General features: G+C 39.4%; 1 protein-coding gene across 3 annotated transcripts in view; it reads right to left on the reverse strand.

Annotated features, from left to right (window-relative positions):
* The window catches only part of LOC101848471 (transmembrane protein KIAA1109 homolog), a 104,466-nt gene that overhangs the window by 34,497 nt on the left and 50,318 nt on the right, over nucleotides 1–19,651 (reverse strand). For all 3 annotated transcript variants that reach the window (XM_035972756.1, XM_035972757.1, XM_013088907.2), the window contains exons 40-59: nucleotides 18,249–18,465; nucleotides 17,209–17,453; nucleotides 15,678–15,795; nucleotides 14,949–15,020; nucleotides 14,428–14,635; nucleotides 13,356–13,531; nucleotides 12,739–12,949; nucleotides 11,427–11,687; nucleotides 10,941–11,093; nucleotides 9,414–9,596; nucleotides 8,306–8,455; nucleotides 7,005–7,098; nucleotides 6,232–6,444; nucleotides 4,424–4,745; nucleotides 3,548–3,677; nucleotides 2,992–3,116; nucleotides 2,480–2,611; nucleotides 1,845–1,983; nucleotides 1,379–1,455; nucleotides 688–771 (exon numbers count right to left, since the gene is read on the reverse strand). In XM_035972756.1, coding sequence (XP_035828649.1) covers nucleotides 688–771; nucleotides 1,379–1,455; nucleotides 1,845–1,983; nucleotides 2,480–2,611; nucleotides 2,992–3,116; nucleotides 3,548–3,677; nucleotides 4,424–4,745; nucleotides 6,232–6,444; nucleotides 7,005–7,098; nucleotides 8,306–8,455; nucleotides 9,414–9,596; nucleotides 10,941–11,093; nucleotides 11,427–11,687; nucleotides 12,739–12,949; nucleotides 13,356–13,531; nucleotides 14,428–14,635; nucleotides 14,949–15,020; nucleotides 15,678–15,795; nucleotides 17,209–17,453; nucleotides 18,249–18,465 — 3,310 coding nt within the window. The remainder of the gene's footprint in view (nucleotides 1–687; nucleotides 772–1,378; nucleotides 1,456–1,844; nucleotides 1,984–2,479; nucleotides 2,612–2,991; nucleotides 3,117–3,547; nucleotides 3,678–4,423; nucleotides 4,746–6,231; nucleotides 6,445–7,004; nucleotides 7,099–8,305; nucleotides 8,456–9,413; nucleotides 9,597–10,940; nucleotides 11,094–11,426; nucleotides 11,688–12,738; nucleotides 12,950–13,355; nucleotides 13,532–14,427; nucleotides 14,636–14,948; nucleotides 15,021–15,677; nucleotides 15,796–17,208; nucleotides 17,454–18,248; nucleotides 18,466–19,651) is intronic.

Consider the following 19,651-nt stretch of genomic DNA (forward strand, 5'->3'; position numbering starts at 1 on the left):
AACCAGTACTTTTTTTTTGTACGGAGAATAGGAGAATACTCATTATCTAGAAAGCAAAAAGATGACACATAGTTGGAGATGTTGTTGTACATAAGCTGTGTTGATATGTAGTTATATCTGTGCAACAAATAATGTGGCACTGGGATACCTATCAGAAAGAACAAAAACTTTTCTAAAATATTTAACGCCTTCTTTAAAACTGATTGTTACAAATTTGGCAAGAGTAATGTAGTGGTTGGGCTGCCAGACATGAAACAATAAAGTGGCAGCTTCGAATCTGGATCCAGGCATGATGCTTTCTCCTGAGGAAAGACACTTTACACTGTCTTCACTTCACCCACATATACCAATGAGCAGCCAGCGAAGACAGTGAAAAAAATTGCCCATATTTTTTAATATTTCATCGCCTAAAAAATGACAGCTAGCACTGCAATACTTGTCAGAAAGCTGAGAATATTGCAGAATGTAGCCTCTTATCAAGGCAATAATAAATCATTTTGAGCTTAGAGCCTACTTTTGAGTAAGGTTAAGGGTCCTACAAAAACAATTTCTATAATTACTTTTATTGAAGCAAAACAAGATACAAACTTTAATTCAAATATCATGGTTCATACACACACTTTAAAAGAAAATACTCAAAGAGAAAAAAATGATACTCCGTATGAGAGGCAAAACAAAGAGACATACCTTCAGAGCATTCCTGATTTTGATGCTGGTCTTGAAGAACGCCATTGTATGGAACTCTGGCTCTGCCTCCTCAAACACAGGATTCTGGAGGATGATCACAGACAAACTTTAGGCACATTTCTATTTGGCACAAAAGTACTGGTCTCTTTAAATGAGTATAAAGCATGTGTATCTACCAGCTTGCTCAAACATGTTTATTCATTTATTTGGTCCTGTTTGAATATACCCGTTTACTTAAGAGTTTTAACAAATGTGTACTCTTCTATCAAGTTCTTTGAGTCTATATGTGCAGGTGCATTTTTGTGCTGCATGCATGCGAGCGCTTGCACATTAATGGGAGTGTGTGCCTGCGCGCGCGCGCGCGCGTGCGTGTGTGTGTGTGTGTGTGTATGCGCTTGTGTGTGTGTGTGCGCATGTTCAATTATGAATGTGTGAAGTACATGGGTGTGCATGACTGTAAATAAGCTCAAATGCATGTATATGTCTGTCAACAAGAGTGTGTGTGTGTATGCCAGTGGGTGCGTGTATGTGTGCGTGCGTGCTTGCGTGCGTGCGTGCGTGCGTGCGTGCCTGCGTGCGTGCCTGTGTGTGAACGTGTGCATGGGGTGTGGAATTTGAGGGGATGTGTTTATTCATGTCTGTGCAACCTTAACAGTAGACGTGTGCAGGCAATACAAACAAGTTCACTTACCTTGAGAAGTTGGCCCAAAGCCAGGTTCATATCTACCACAGCTTGGATAAACATTTTTTGACCATTGCTCTTCTCATCTAGAGGGAAAAAAGTGAAGAGAAAAAAATCAGTTAACTTCAGTTGCAGACATACACTCTGACATAAAAACCATTGTAAGTGTCAAGACAAAGAAAACTGGAAAGGGGTACAGGGCTGGAGTAAAATATTTCATCTCCCAAAAATTATAGTAGGCCGTACATATGACAGGGCCACACAGAACACAAGGACAATTATCATCATCAAACATAAAGCTCAGAGAAAAAATACCCACAAATACAACACATGGCAACCACAAACCAAAAAAACCCAACAAAGCAGGCTAGAAAATGTGACAGGATAAAAAACAACACACCATTTACAAAGTTGCTTAAATTGTTAAAATGTAAAACAAATCTTTCACCAAATTTTGCAAATGAGGTCATGTTACCCTTTTCATCTGAGCTGTCTTCTTTGTTTGGGTCATTCTTCTTTGGCAGATGAAAGCGATTTGACAAGTCAAGAGTGATCGCTCCTGTTTCAAATCTGACAGCATTGGAGGTTGGGGTGGTCGCAGTGACTTGAATACCCTAAAAAAGAACAAGTATTTTGCTGAAGTGAAAACAATTGATAACAAAATAATTATCAGTCTGAAATAAGCAAGGCTTATTTGTAGGACTTCAAATCTTTCACAATTCTTTGATGTTGCTGTATTCAGTGGTGACACATCTGACATTTGTATAAGACAACAGCCAACTGTTCATATGCAGCATCAGACTTTTCAAAAATAACTTCAATGGTTTGCATGTTTAGGGCTACATAACAACCAATGGAGGCAGTGACACTGTCCACAGTAAGACTAGAAATTTAGAGATAAACACTAACACAGTGCATTTTGTTGGGCATTACGGGAATGACAGCAAGAACTCAGTTTGTGTTTTGAACGAGTTTTGAGTTGTACAGAAAAAGTAGACAGACAACAGAGGAAAGAAAAGAAGCAGAACCTGGCAATGGCAGCCTCTAACAACAAATGCAAAGTCTTAACAGAGTAAAGTAACAGTCTATATAACAAAGTAAAATCCTCACCTTGAATCGGACAGAGATGGAATACAGCAGCGGCTTTCTCTCAACACTCTCAGGCTGGGTGGCCAGGTGAGCAGGCATGCCAGGAGGACCAGTGCTGCTGCCAGACACTTTCTGAACAATTTCATTGATCTCCTGTGAATATTTAGACAAGAAATGCACATTCAATAATAATGGATCACATTAATATAGTGCATTTCCATTGGGAGAGGGAAATCAGAGCGAAAAGAAGGAAAGGATAAAGAAGACTAAATATGTAGAATATTAACTCCCTGTTAAAAAAACCCATTGAAAGTGCATGGAAAAATCATAGTGACAGGGATGTATACATGAAAACCATCAACACAGCTACTCCATTTACAGACACTAATGATGATGATGATGATGATGATGATGATGATGATGATGATGGTGGCAGTGGTGGAGGTGGTGGTGGTAGTGACAAGATTCATGACCTCACAGAAACAATGCCCAATTTGAAACAATTAAATTGAAAACCTGTCCAACGTTTTTACCTTCATAAAGACTTTCTGCACAAAGACCAGGTGATTGAGCAAGTCAGTGGTTAGACTGTGCTCCAGCATGCCCACCTCAGCCACTGCGTACAGGTAGTTGCCTTCTAGCAGCTCCAAATCCTCACCTACAGTAGGTTAACAGAGATTTCGGGAAAAACATAAAACAAACATTATATGAGTATACTAGGAGATTGCACAATAAAGGCAACATTGTACCAGGAAATTGATAAGGAAAATAGTAAAACTGAACGTGATTGTAAAATCTTTCCTTGCTTCATATTTCTATTACATAAAAACTTCCTGGACAGAAACATACACCACCTTTGTGCCTCTGACCACGACAGAGGTTCCTCCTTTTAATCAGTTTCAAGTTCCAGTTTCCATTTTATGACTCTTTCCCACTACTAGGACCTATAAAAAGCCTGTAAATTTTCTTTTGCAATTATTTTGAAAACTGATCCCTTTAAGGTCCAGTAGTAGGAGTCTGAACAATTTCTTTCACAATTTGAAACCAAATCTTTGTAAAAATAAGCCCTAAGCTAAGACAACGACGTACCAAGATCAAGCTCTTGATGCTCCACACTCAGAGTCCCTGGTTGGACCTTGGCAATGACTTGTATGGGCGGCAGCTCAATGCTTGCTGAGGAAGGGATGGGCGTGTCTGCCAAGGCTGCAGCAGCTGTAACCTGGAAAAGGAAGGGAGATAAAAGGGTACAAGTGCTGTATAAGCCCCATACCTTCGCTCATCACGGCGACCACTGCCCGTTGTTTCCCATTCCTGCCCCACTGTGATCCTGCAGGTTATGTACAAGGTCAAACTGTTCAAAATGGGGGCTATACTTTACCTTTACCAGTAAAAGATGTATGAAATTCTGTGATGGTATGGTGCTATATGGGTTCAACACAGGAGAGTTATTCAAGAGCTGGGACCTCTGATACAAATGTCCATCACTGATTAGATGAATCCAAGTCAGTGGACAACCATACAGACTCCACAAACAGCTAACGTGAAAAAATGTCTAACTGTGGGGTCAAATCAGGGTCACCTACAACAAAATCACGTATGACACCAATAAAGGAAATAATTCTAGGTATGATCACAACTAAAGACACCTCTCAGAAAATGTAGATGTTACTCTGTATCAACAAATCATGAGCACCCAACAAATTGCAACAGCAATTTTAAATTCAAAGCTACTAGAATGGACGATAGCTACTTTTAATGGCCCATTTCTCAAAATGTGTGTTCTGTCATTGCACCTGAAGTCCCTTCTAAGATTTTTCCCTTTTCACACAGAGACTTTATTTTATAAAAGGTATCAGGTGTAAAGTGGCCAAGATTTTAACTCCTATAAGAAAAGCAGAAAAAGGAAGAGACAGATAAGAAATGTAATTTATTCAGACAGGCACGGATCTCGGTGGTGGTTCTCACCTTTGACTTGAAGCATAGGAGGTGAGAGGGCAGCATAACTGTGAAGTGTGCCTTCTTGCCCAGCACACCAGTTATGGGAATAGCCTCAGTCTTATACTGAGCTTTCAATGACGGCAGGATGGAAGCACCAATCACAAAACCCTGCAGTACAGCTTTGATGTGAAGGTGTTTGCGTACAGTTCGGGTCTCTGGTACAGGCTTGGATACACCACCCAGAACACTGTTCAAGCGCTGGTAGGGAATCCGGCTATGAAGGTCAGAGGTTGTTCCTCCAGCAGGGGACGCCGACTGATTCTCATCGTCGGCCGAGTGGTACATTCGGCTGGGGAACAAGACAGACCCCCTCCTAACATTACATATGTGCTGAATGTTTTCTATTCTGGAGAGAAGTGAGTATCAGTCCAATACAGCTGACAGACTGCTTCCAGCAATGATTTCTATTTAATTTTACAGGCCCTGAGTTTGACGTTCCTTGTCTCCAAGTATAAATGAACTTTACAAGTGGCCACAGAAAGTCATCCATCTCTCAAGGGAAAAAAAAGACTGGTCTTCAGTAGCTAATGGTATTCTATATTCTAATAGAGAAACTAGAATGGCATAGGAGTAAGGATAAAAAGCACCTCGATTCTACTTCCCTAAAAATAAAGGAATGGTACAAATAGTTGGTAATTATGTTTTACGAGCCTAACAACTAAAAATGAGCAAGAAAACATTATCAACTTATCAAAATTTTTAAAGTGCATTCCAAAAGCCAAATCCCTCACCTCTCCCTTTCTGAATCATGGGACAAAATCAGTTAGAGTCAGTCAGTCAGCGGTATTGAAATGAACAAAAGCAAAATATTTCCCAAAAAACGTTTCATGCAATGTACACAAACCAGATGGAAACAATTAGGGGGCCTTATCTGCATTATATGAACTTTCTTGTAAATCCACAACACAAAATAGCATTTCTTTTTTTTTTTTGAGTTTTACAAAATTGTTTGACCTCTTCGTGACAGCTCCTGTACACCGTACATCCAATATTGTGTGCCAAGATGCTGTCCTCCTGTACAATGCACATCCTAAAATCAGCCGATTACGGCAATCACGTGGACCTGACTACATATACCATATGGGATTTTATAACTGCACTAGAATAGCTGTGAACTTCCTGGCTAGCAAAAATTGGGTGCAGTAAAAGTTGGAAAAAACATCCGTCATGAAGGGGTTCATCAATGTCCTGGCTTTCATTACTTTCATCGAAAATATGTATCTTTAAAAAACATACAGCTCTATATTTCAAATATTCTCAGCTACGTTCGGCACTGCCATATCACTAAATAGATCATTATATGTGTATAGCAGTACGGTACGTTGATAAAATTTGCTGCAACTTTCACATTGGCCACAACAGAAGTCTTTCACCTTATTCTGTGGATATGAACACTCCAATACAAAAACAGTTAAAAATTACAAAACGATATGTAGAGCAGATTAAAAACCAACAGTAGGCTATGCCTGAGAGAAGGGGTGGGTGCTTACAGCATCAACAGGGGGAAAGGTAGAAGGAAGAGGATGAGGAGGAGAAGGAAACATTTCCCCAAAGTATTGAAGATTCAAATCAGAGTTATCTACAATACAGCCCAGCATAATAGTGGCTGAGTTCATGGCACTCTCTGAGGAGGAGGAGGGGGAGGAGCACAAAGAGAGGAGCAAGAGAAGGAGCAAAAGAAAAAGAGCAAAAAAGAAGAGGGTGAGCAGAAAAAGGTGAACCAGGGGAGGAGTCTTGAAAGAGAATGAGTCTGAAAAGAGGCAGACCAACAGTACCTGGTGGTCTGCATTGGCCAGCGCAGCTCTTGCAGAGTGGCCGTGATGCGCTTGGTGCTGCGTGACATCATGTCGTGGAGAACCACAGGGTGCTGGGGAATGTCCACGTCGATGACCCCGATGGAGACCAGGGTGGAGTTGTGCTCCTTGCCGCGCCGCATGATGGTGGTCAGTAGGGCCTGAGACTTGTTCACATTGATGGTCACCACAGTTCTGGGGAGAACAGGGATCCACTTACATATTTCTTTCATACACAATCAAACTATCTCCTAAATTATCCTATTGTCATTTTCATCAAAGGCACTACTAAATTATTCCCTATAAGGTGTAAAGAGGCCATACATGAGATGTGTACGAGGAAAAGAACAATGCTTAACTATATTGCTGATGAAAAGACAAACAGATCTACAAACGCCAATATTGTTATCTCTTTACCCTGTGTTATACTAGTGGTGATTGGCTATTGAGGTGTAAAAGTTTGAAACTTGATTGACAAGTGCAGCCTGGGCTTCAAATATAAGTGTTCAGACCTTTGGCCCTTCCAAAAACATTTTCCCTCTCAACCTGTGATCAGCTAAGTGCTTCATTTTCCAATGCCTAACATTGTGCCTAGGTACACATTACACTTCAGCAAACAAGAGGAAACAAAATATATCAAACAGATATCACACATGTCATCATCTAATAATTGTAAAGCACATTGAGCATGCCTAAGAGTGTAAGTATGCGTTGTATAAAGGTAAAAATTATTATCATTACTACTGTTTACTCACTGCCAATCTGGTGGCTCTCCTTCTCTCAAGTTGATCATTGAATGTCCCACGTGGGCCGTGTAGGATGAGTCCGAGGACACACGGTGCATGAAACCTGCAGACACAGACAGAACAATGATCGCAACTGAAGGAAAAATCTTTGTTTGGTTCCTGGCCTTTAACTCTTTAACCATGTCTGGACGGTGGCAGTGTCCGGTAGTCGAGTTCCGTAACCATGGCAGGTTGGTACTGGAAGTCAATTATAAATAAATTCTACGTCGCGGAAACGTGATTTTAAATTGCATGGTTAAAGAATTAAATTAAATATCAAGAAACCACTACAAAAATTGAGTTTCTTACTCCTTTTCAGAGGCTTCTGGTCCAAATATATTAAGAAAATTTGGCACAGAGAGAACTTTCCACATATCATGGAGAAAAAAAAATTCAGTGCCAGTTTAGTTGACAGTCTACCACAATGTTACTGGTTTACTTGACGGTGTAGTGTCAGACTGGTCTGACAGCTGGTTCAGTTGATGGCCTACCTTTTTAAGCAAGCTTGGTACTTCTGAAGTGGATCACTTTACATTTTGTGTCTGCATTCATACAGACTAGGGACTGTCACTGGCTATATCAAACATGTTTTGGATAGGGGTTCAAGGAGGGGGGGGGGGTTCTAGAATATGGTGGGCCATGGTCGATCAGGCAGGGCTCACAGCAGAACACTGAGTTATGGCAGACAAACAACTAAGCCATCACCAGACCTGCCACTCTATGAAAAAAAATGCGGATCTCAGGGCTAAAAAAATCGAGATTTGGTGAAAAAAACCGGGACCAATGACAAATCACCAAGGTGGCTGCCAAGTTGACTTTAATATTGTCCAGGTATGTCCATAAATTAGCTCACATATAGCCCTGTATATGCCCTCTGTGTATGTGAGAGTGTGTGTGTGTGTGTGTGTGTGTGTGTGTGTGTGTGTTTTATCATTTATTTATTTTTTTAAATCCTGAAGTATCAGGTCAAGGGCTCCTACTCCAAGGGTCTTTAAGCCTCCCGCCCCCCACACCCCAAATAAAAATTCTGCAGGAATTACTTAAAACAAAAACAATCCCTTTAAGTTTCTTACTGCTTCCCAAGGCAATATAGCTTCTTTCAAAGGAAGGCTGACACTATGAATTAATGTCCATCTGTGGAAGAAATAACCGAAGAGCCAAAAAAAAACATGGTATCATAAAGGATCTCACTTCAGATAAATGCACCTTTGCGTAGGTTCTTCCAACCCACCAAGCTAGCAAAAAGACCTGATCCTTGTCTGGAAACTGACCTTTGACCCTTTTCTTGTAGGTCCCACTAGCATGCACCTTGGTGGTCTGAGCCTCCAGCTTGAGGCCACTCAACTCAGCGCTGACCAAAACCTTCTCCACCTTCAGGATGCCGTACACAATGAGAGGGATGCTCTCTCCCACATAGATACCTGCACACACAATACAGACAGGCATAAGCAATACGCAAGGGTACCCTGTTGCAACTGGAATCCCTCGGATAACATGCAAGTTCAGCTTTCACATGAACAGATTTAGAAGCACTTTTTTCAAAAAGTGAATTTAAGATAGGAAAAATTTGTGTGTGCCTTAGCATGTGACCTGTAGGATCCTTATGCCTTTAAATCAATTTGAGAAAAGAGAAGCAAATAAGCAGAAAAGCAAATCAGACACACATAAAAAGATAAAAGTTAAAAGATAAGACCAACGACTGGTACCTTCTAACCATTTGGTAGACCCTTAGTCTAACAGGTCGCAAAATCAAGCAAGCAATACAAGAATACAGCTGTTAAGAAAAGTCAGCATAGCTTCATTAAAAATGTAAGAATTAAGACCAAAGTAAACCAACAAATCAAATAACTGTCTGATAAATTATAACCGCTTACAGTAAATTGGTCTTGAGTACAGTAACAGTAATAGTTATAATAGAAAGCTTTTTTATAAGGCATATACCTGTCTGAAAGAAGACTCCACACTTAATAATTTACAATTACTTGGTTAAGATTCTACAAGATTAGGGACACATTCTCAGCATTCTTGGAAGAACCCAGTTCAAGCAGCAATTTTACCCACCCTCAAATATTAACCTACCCACAAGATTTTCCACTATCTTTGCTGCATACCCATTCCTCCTTGACTGAAGTGAGGAAAACTCATTCAAAAGAATATTTCCAGAGGACACAACATCTGGTATGAACTAGCATTCCAAACCTTTCTCTTACTTTACTAGTCCAGCATAACAACTAAATAGCTAATAATCATTGAAAGGAAATTTTAAGATTTGTATAAATTCACTTATGCCTTCATTAAACATTTATGTGGATTCTGGTGCATTATAAATTCATCTTTTATTATTATTATTATTATTATTATTATAATTATGTTCCTCACTCTGTTTGAACCGTGTCCTGATCAAAGACTGGTGAGCCAGGGAAGAGTCGTTTCCGATGGTCTCTTCCTCTTTTGCAGCAGCTGTCACTTTGTCGTTCTGGGTGCTGTGAGCGGAGTCCACAGATTCCTGGCCAACTGGTTTACCGCCAGTTTTTTTGTGCAGGTGAGAAGTCTCGTGACCCCCTGAGGACAGCATAGAATATTTCATAGAAATAACGATAATAATAATAGACCATATTAATATTCTTTTTTTTAAAAACAAGCAAAAATTAGTTTTTTTAATTTTAAGATAGTATAAAAAAAGTGAGTATCTTTATTTGAAAGTATTCTCTAAGCACTTTACAGTCTAGAAAATTAGGACTTCATAGATGCTCATAGGGAGATAACTATTAATAACGACATTCATAACTGCGAATACACGACACAATAAACATCTCAAACGGCAGAATGCAATTGATACGGTTAATCATTATTGCTCAAGAAGTAAGTATGTAAGAAGAGACCTTTCAATTATCATCCATCCAAAATCCAATGCACCAACATCGCTCGATATTTTCCAGAATTCTGTGATCGCATTGACAAACGTAACACAGTAACAAATGTGTACAATTACCTAAGAACTTAATCTGGAGAAGACTCAAAAGTCACTCAAACTCCTGATGTAAATGAAAGGCACTACAGAGAAGTCCCAGAAATAAAATATAGCAAAAATGTGAGAACGCCGAGGAACTTAAATAAGATGTAAATAAAAGCAAACAAATTGTAAACATATTTTAAAAGAAAGCAGTAAAAATAATAATATTAGCATATGTATAGTGCAAATTCCCACTCAACTACAAGCTCTATGCGCTTTACTATCTATATTATTACCCGAGCAGACCTGATATTATTCTGAAACGATCTCAACTTCCAGGGAAGAATATAGTGCAAGCAGCCATTTTTCAGCAACTAAAACACTAACCGCTAAGGCGAGGTATCTATTCACACCTGAGTCAAGTGAGGAAAATTTGTGTAAAGTGCCTCTCAAAGGACACAATGTCATGCCTGAGCCCCAAATCCCTGAACTTACAACTTCACAATTACAAGTCTGGTAGCCGAACCACTGGATTACCAACACCACACATAGTACAGGGTTACTGAACCGCGGTGATATGCCAGTAAACCACTGAAAATTTGAACAAGTAAAGCTAAAAAACCTAAAAGAACTTGAAAAAAAACATGAAAATCAACCACTACCTAAACAGTCCCACAAAAAATGTGATGCCGCCATATCTATATATCAGTATTTTAGCAAAATGTGGCCTTACTATTTGCAACTTGCCACAACCGTCTCTTCTCTTCCTAGCCAGACATTCATATAAAAACTAAAACTCCCCAAGGGTAGAGAGATATAGCATCCCATGACAGTTTCTATGAAATGTTAACAGGGTACTAATGGAAGACACAAACATGTGTTTGAATTATTACAAGAGCAATTGTATTGTGAAAAAACTTTCAAGCTTTGCATCAACTTCAATCCACTCATACCTGTAGAAGAGTCTCGCCTCAGACCATGGAGCATGGAAGACTTGCGATTCTGGATTAGAGTACTCAGCCGTGATCCATAATCTGACATTCTTGATTCTCTCTTCAATGATCCCTCATCTGCCTCCTCCTCCTCAATGACTGGTAACTTGGCCACTGTGCAGATACAACCATGACAGCATTAACTGAGAGGACACATGGTATTTAATTTTTCCATCTCCCACCCTCCCTCCTTCTACCCCTCCTTCTCTTTTCTCCTGAGAAGATGTACAGGAGAATTTTGTTTCCCAGGTGTCAAAAGGAAATGAAGACCACAAAGTTCCACATGAAACTTGAGACAAAAAAGACAGGAAAAAAACAACAAGAAGGGCCAGCAGGATATGAAGACGAAAAAAAGATAGAAAGATGCAAAGGAATCTATCAGATTCATTCATCTTTAGATGCAGGAACCCAGAAGTTCAGAGCTAATCCTTCAGAAACAAAGCTCACCTTGACTGTGTCTCATGGCCACTGTCTTTGGCTCCGGCATGGTGGCATAGAGCTCCAGCAGCTGGTACAGGTGACGCCAGCACTGGGGCGTGCTCTCTTTGATCTCGTCGATGATGGTCTTCTCGTTGACAATGGGCGACGACGTGTCAGCTAGATCGAGGACCACCGAGTCACTCAGGTTCAGGGAGTGGGGCGGAGTCATCACATCAGGCCCCGCCCCAGCAGAGTGCTGAGAGTGAGGGTGGGGGGTGGTCACTTTCTCTGGTGGCAAGACAAAGAACAAGAGTTGGAGAGGGGCATTTACAAATGACCTCCCATATATAAAGATCTTGTAAAAAGTCTGACATATCCCATATTTCTAGGACACAGAAAGTTTAAAGAAAGTGACACACTAATTTTCAGACCAACTAAACATAATATATCTTGCATTGAAAAACAGGCCTATTATCAAGCATTGCAGTGCAAGGGATAAAATAAAAATCTACTTTTTCAACTTTATCAATCTCTTGTCATTAGGAAAAGTATAATATTTATCTTGTTTTTCTCACTTAACTGAAAATGTGTGTGAGAAGTGGGAAGTACTGTGAACGCTGCCATTTTCAGCACGGCAGTGATTTGTAGTATTAGTGAAGAAAAGTTTTTTAATCTGGCCTCAATTGTTGTGGAAAAATATGATTAAGTTGAGACAAACTGATACAAACTGCTGTGCAAAGCATGGGTGGCACTGATTAACCCATTAAAGAGATATTTGAGGATAAGTTGCACCACAAATTTTTGTTTGTTTTATATGTTTTAGTAGAGGTTTTACAGCGCTCGCAACTGCATAAGGTCATATGAGCGCCAAGAGGTGGATGTCAACAGAGGAGTCGTTACAGGGAATCAGACTTACTCTGCCACGTCTCTAACTTCAACAGCACAAAGTCTGCTTGGACTATCAAGGCACCCCGGAAATAGAGGGGTCACAAGAGAGTGACAAACATACAAAAGAAGTAGAGGAAATATGACGACAGTAAGGATTAGAAAAGAAAAAGCAGCAGCTCCGAGTTGCAGTTCAGGCACAGTAATGAGCATGACATAGATGAATCAGCCCATTTACAATTCTACTGTGCATAAGAATAGGTTAATGCCCCTTCTTTGGGAATGGCCTAAAGACACTTCAGTCATTAGAACCGCCTCGGGGGGTAACAAATTTTTGACCGCACTAAAAGGAAGCAAAACCAGAATAAACTGACCACCCAATCGACTTATTCTAATTCTACAAGAGAAGAAATATGACTGAACAAAACATAATTAACATATCTGAAATCCTCACTTGGTGAAGCACATTCTTCCTTTGCATCTTGAGCGAAGCGAAGGTGAGTCGATTTCTTTCCTGGAGCAGAACCAAGTGCCAAGCCCTCTGGTCTTTTCTTGTCCTCCGTTTTTTTTACCGCAGTGCCTTCAAACAGTTTTGTTCCCTGAGTGGTGGTCAAGGGGGTGGTGTGCACTATTTCAGATGGAGTTGCACTGGGTTTCGGGGTCACCTGGAGGTTAATAAACAGTAGAATAATAGTGAACACAATACAAAGAAAATAAACAAATCAAAATGACTCCAACAATGAAGAGTATCTGTATCTTTCTGCTGAGACTGATCCCTCTCAGCTCAAGTCAGCCTATCAGACAAACCTCTTGTTTATTGTCTGATCTAAGAATGTCTTTGACTCTTCAACAGGAATGTAGAGCAGGTCTGGAAGTGAAAGGGTTAATGTATTTATCCCTATTTTCAATTAATCAAAGAGTGGAGAATGCACAAACACTATATCATATAACTTAAACAATAGCAGTTGTAAGCATCCATGACCTTTAACTATCTGATAAGGAGTAGGATTTCTCTGCCGAAACCTCAAGTTTGTAAGGTAAAATATTAAGTGTTTGTGAGTAATCACTTACCTGGGGAGTTTGCTGCGACTTGAGAGCAAGTGACGGTGAAACAGGGGGCTTGAAACTAGACGATGGTTTTGATTCCCCTTTGAGTGCTGTGAACCCTGGCTGAAGTTGACTTGTCATCGTCTCTTTCACAGACTTTGTAGTGGTGGCCTGAGACGCCTTCTGTTTGTTTACAAGTTCTGAAGGACAGCAGTCAATACTTTAAAGATCAGCCACGTGTTTATTGGTGTTTAGTTGGTACGAAAAGAAGAAGAAATGAATGAAAAGATTCAGGTTTGGTTCTTTCTTTTGAAAGAGTTCAACAAAAGCACAATAACACAAAGAGGGTCTGCAGGTGGTGACAAAAAGAGTAAGATGAATATAATATTTAAAAAATGTACCTGAGCTGAGAGTACATATTAATTTGAACATGTGTCCACACTCCAAAAAAAACTTTTGTTCGTAACAGACGTCAATTCCCTACCTCTACTAATCATTTTAAAATTTTGAATTTCTTTTGAAAATAATTGTGATTATGAAAAGCTCTAGAATATCTATTTTGCCTTCAAAAAAGCCTATTTGTATTAAAAGCATAAATATATACGATGGAGAAAATCCTTCCCAAAATGGTGCCACATTCCAAGAATGAGATCAAGTTTTCAGAGGAAAGTAGTATGAAAAAAAAATTGACATATTGAACATACGTGAGCTGACATATCAACAAAAGTAAATAACCCTTGCTATAAAATTGTACAAACTACTCAGGTCATCTTTTATACTATTCAATTTCCTAATGTATCCATTAAAAAAAAGAAAAAAGAAATGTGATTATGAATAGACCTAGAATGGGATTGTGAATTATTATAAATTTTGTCTTGTAATGCAATATGCCTTTAGGACAGGTGCTCACATGTAAAAAACAGAACATACATGTAATATGCTGGTAAATCACAGCTTTCAATAGGTCAAAATAGTCCTACTTTGCACAGCGAAATTGTAAGAAAACAAAATTCTGAATGAACTCAACACAAAAAGTGTGGAAAGTTTTCTCTTTATGTCTCTCAGTTTGCACTCAGCACTGACAATGTATCATTACCTCTCTCCTTTTCCAAAGCCATGATATTGGAGAGGGATCCCAGCAGACGTTCTGTGTGCGAGGTGTCAGACTGGTTTGTGTCAGCGCTAGAAGTCGAGTCCTTCGACTCCTGCTTGCGGTGTGTCTGTACCCAGGCTGGAGGCTGCTCTGTTCTTTTCTGCTTCAACTCACCCCGGGTCTCTTTCACATTGCCAACCATTGTCAACACCTGTAACACAGGTAATAATGCTTAATTTTGTTCCTTTCCCTTTATCGAAAACAAAAAGAGAAAAATAGATTGAAGGCATGCATAAGCATAGAGTACAAAAATATAAAATACAGTAAGACTGTATGACAAAATAACTCAAAAGGCAAACAACACGCTCAGATGTATACATTTGTGACGTTTACTGTCCTGCCCTCCTGAATTTCATTCCTTTTCTCCTCTATCTTAAGAACTATACATTTAGGGCATTCAGCTTAAAACAAGAACCAGAATACATGAACTCCTTAATAGTCACACAGAAATATAACAAACCTACCTGATGGGCTAGTCTGAGAAGAGCCATGTCTACATTCTGTCTGATGGCATGACAGTTCACCAGCAAGTTAATCTGAGGGGAAACCAAAGGTAAGAGTACACTTTTTAAACTCTTCAACTCGGGGGGGGGGGGGGGGGGTTAGGTACCCACTTTGCTGGGACTCCTTTTTTGGTATGAAATCTAAAAGTAACATATATGTCACTGAATTGGTCATTAAATCAAAAGAAGTGAGCCTATTTTGATAGTTCTTCCTGATGAATGAACTCCCAGTAAAAAAGAGAATAGTTTTCGACAATTGCCAAGAAATGATTTAACACTGAAGCCATTGTAAAGGAAAGTGCTCGAGCTACTGCCAGCGGCTCACCAGCACAGCAGTTCCGACCTTGAGCCGCTGGGAGCAGCTTGCCAGAGATGAGGAGTTAAAACTGTGAGAACAAGACTGCATAACTTCTAAATCAGTAACTACTTTTAAAAATTCAACCAATCAGTAATGAAAAAAACGCAAACAACAGTCTTGTACAAATAAAATGAATTGGGAAGTTTGTTCAGAAAACTACTGGTAAAAGCGATAGCTTGACAGCATTCAGTAAATGTAAGTAGAAAAATATAAAATAGCACATCTGAGAAAAGATTACCAAAATGAAACAACCAACTGATCTAAACAATATTTGAAAAGAATGAAACAGTTTGAGGCTGAAAGAGCAAATTAAATACAAAACATTCACAAACCTGCAATGTACTTGGCTTCGCCTCAAGTTTGTGCATGGCAAACTTGTAGGGAAACTTGGACGACTCTTCCCCTTCACTGAAGTCAACAACGTCCTTCAGAGACACATTCACATCAAAGCTGAGGAGACAAAGTGGTCAAAAGAGTTGACATTTATTTTTTGTTTCAATAGAGGCGCTCGCAACTGCATAAGGTCATATGAGCGCCAAAGGGTGGATGTCAACATAGAAGTCCTTACAGGGAATCAGACTTACTCTACTCACCTCTCTAGCTTCAGCAGCACAAAGTCTGCTTCGACTATCAAGGCACCCCGAAAATAGCAGGTCACAAGAGTGTGACAAACATACAAAAGAAGTAGAGGAAAATGACGATAGTAAGGATTAGGAAAGAAAAAGCAGCAGTTCCCTGTTGTAGTTTAGGCACAGTTATGAGCATGACATTGTTAGATCAGCCCATTTATAATTCTACTGTGCACTAGAACGAGAAATGTCCCCCCTTTGGGAATGGCCCAAAGGCACTTCAGTCAGTGGCATTGCCCCGGGGGGGGGGTTGACACTTAGCAAGAGACAGAAGAAACAAAAGTCATAAGAGAATTATCAGTGAAGGGTTTTCATACCTATATGGGTTTAAAATTAAAGCAAGTGTTAAATATACAAACCGTTGCCTCAGAACTATTTTGTCCACAGTGCCTCTACTTAAGTACACTTTAGACAAAAATAATAGTTCTAAGATGACGAAATGAAGAATATAAATTGTCAAATAGGAAAAAAAATTTTAATGAACCAAATACTTCCAAAATTTTGGAATTAAAAAAAAAAAGAAGTATGTCTACTTCATAAGTAAGACAACACAAACAGCCAAAAATGGGAAACATAGGATTTGATAAGCCCTGAAAGGGATGGGTATTAATTTAAGTAAGAAAATCATCTGACCAAAATTTAAGATTAGATGTATAGACCATTTTAAAGAAGCACTTTAAATGGACTGCTGGTGTAAGACTCCGTCGTATGTCACTTTTCAAAATGCCGTATGGCAGAAAAGTCTTACAATAAGCAGTCAAAATGCTCTCCACATCATTGATACTTTCAAGAGACCTGTGTCTGAATTCCTGTCAGTTACAGCGAAAAGAAACAATCATTTCCCATTAATTTAGCTACTTTGACATTATATAAATCTGCATGTGCTTATAATATGAGCAAAAAGATTTTAAAGAACTGGGATGATATGAAAAGAACTGGGATGATATGAAACTGCAGAATGAAATGACACTCACCTTACGCATTGAAAGATCTACAAAGAGCAAAGCTACTTAACATTCATTATTTATGAAAGCACAACAATTGTCCCCGAACCAAACCCCCACCCATCAATCCATTCAAACACACACAACTCAACCTTCCTGAAGGAAACACTTGTAATTATGAAACTACTTCCCTAAACCTAAGAGCTTACTTTTTCTAAAACGAAGTAACCCTCAGCCCTGCACTGCAACAAAGCAGGTAAAGTAGATATATTTTCAATAAAAGCACTTACTTTTCACACTGAAAAGCAGCGCTTTCCATCTGCATCTTCAATATGCTCCGTTTGCCCCGACCTTTTCCCTTTGAACTGTGATGGCTTTGAGGTGAAGGCCTAGCCTCAGACTCTGCTATGAGGATTTTGAAGGTGTTAAAGTGACCCTGAAGCAGAAGATGGCCTCCAAACTTCTTCATCATGGCAGACGGTCGAACGCTCTCTACATGCAAACCTAAACTCTGCAGGACAGGCTTGAAGAGAATCTGTAAAATTATGAGAAGAAAACAAAATAAGCATTACAGTCTGTAATCTTTCAACAGTTGAAGTTTTTCCAATTACAAAATCACAGACCTTTTGTCAACTCTCATGTAAAACTGCATGTTTATTTTGCCTGCTTGTGCATAGTTTCCCCAATTACTCCCTGGTACACAATAAAGATACGTCCATCTGCCGCGAGTGGCTCTCAAAAATGAAAACGGCAACAGCAAAAGACAGAAATGTCTAAAATTAAAAATATTGAGGCTATATTAAAAAATCAGTTGAAAGGATGATTGTTTCGTTAAAGAAAATGATATAAAACTAAAATCAGGAAGCATTAGCAATACAACAACAACAAAATAAAACACAAAGGACACCCAAAAAAATTGAAAACAAATCAAAATATGCTCATAAATAAGAACACCTTTTCTATTTTTCTTTATACAGGGCTCTCAAGCCTAGAACAAAAAGAAAGCGATGCATTTGAACAAAAATCCTTACATAAGGCAGACAAAAACCAAAGTACCCTTTTCTTATGGCAATACAGAAAGCCCCATTAATTTTAGAGAAAATTCGAGAAAATTCAGAGAAAATTCAGACTCAAAACCTTTGAGCCCTTGTCTCTAGAGTATCCGAGACCTATGTACCTGAAGCCCTTCTGGATCAACAGCTAGACTTTCATCGCTGTACACTGATGCGTGCATTCAGTGAATAGAGGAATAAAAGTAATTCATGCTCAGGCATGCATGTGGATTCATAGAGTTTGAAGAAATATAGCATGAAAATAGAAATTCCTTAACCTGAGCATCTGCCAGCTGCATGATGGAAGTGGCCATGGTGCAGTGGTCATCGCTGAGGTCAGTGCGGCTGTCATCATGTGACCATGAGCCCAGGCCACCAGTACATGACTCGGATGTGTTCTGCCGGATGTAGCGCGCTGGGTCCTCCTCCAGGTCCATGCGGAAACCGCTCTGCTGTTTTGCCATCCACTGGTACAGGTCCTCGTTCTGCTTGTACCTGATATATTGGACCATTGGAATAAGGTTACAAAACCCTTTGAACAACTGTGAGACATACTGGCAAAATGAGTCACTTCTTGCAATCAACAAAATTGAGATATTGGCCAAAAAAATTTGTAGGTTTTCAATTGACACCATTTTAAATTTGACATACCTATTTCCATAGGGGTAAATTCAGAGAAGTGACTCCTTTTGTCAACACACCTCACTTTCTGCTGCTTGGCTGTGTGGGATACTGCAACTAGCAAACAGGTGGAACAATTCGATAAAATATCTTCCTCAAACCGGAATCAAGTCTTTTGCACATCAGGTGAAGAGCCTAACAATTAACAACAAAAATACTGAAGCTAGTTCCTGATATAAGAAGAAATGGTGGTTGCTGTTGGCACTCCAACACGCAGGGGACCATTCCCTTTCACCAAAACTAAGTGGTAGAAAGGTAGGAGTCCCCCAAACCAAGTAACATTTCCAATAATTTCCGGACTTCAAGACGAAAGGCATCTCACCCAAAGAGCTCAAACAAGACAATTTTCAAAGTACTAAAAGATGACATGAGATCACATCTGGTAAAAACTGTACTTGACTTGCACATGAATGAAGTGAGGAAAAACATTACTGCAAAAAGCCTTCATCCCTCGCTCTGCCCTCAGCTGGCCCCAAAAACCTGCGGACCACCAGTTTAACAGCCAGATAACAAGACAGAGACAGAGCCGTGTTACTAAGATTTTTTTAAACGCCTTGAATGTTATGAATAATAATTCAAAACACTGCTTCAAAAACATATTCATAATTCAAACATAATCAATAGTGCCAAAGAAATATCTAGACCATCTCTGACTGATAAGCAACACCTGCAAACATACAGCTATAATTGAACAGGAAATAATTTACAAAGCATTATGACAAAGTGACTCACATGACGCATTTGGACAATACAACACAATTTTTATCACGTTTAAGATATATCAAGCCCTACAAGCGGGTGAAAATAGTACAAGCCTAGCAGCTTTGGTTCCTTGATTATAATCATTTAATGTTGGGGGTCAGAAACATCTTGAGGCAACTGAGTTGTACAATACAGCTAACAATGTAAAGAAAGAAGAAAAAATCAAAGTCTATCAAGTGTTCCTTGAACAGTATCATTATATCAAAGGCATACATACTAAATAAACGTCTTATTGTAC

This window comes from Aplysia californica, unplaced genomic scaffold (genome assembly GCF_000002075.1).
Source record: "Aplysia californica isolate F4 #8 unplaced genomic scaffold, AplCal3.0 scaffold00831, whole genome shotgun sequence".
Lineage (NCBI taxonomy): Eukaryota > Metazoa > Mollusca > Gastropoda > Aplysiida > Aplysiidae > Aplysia > Aplysia californica.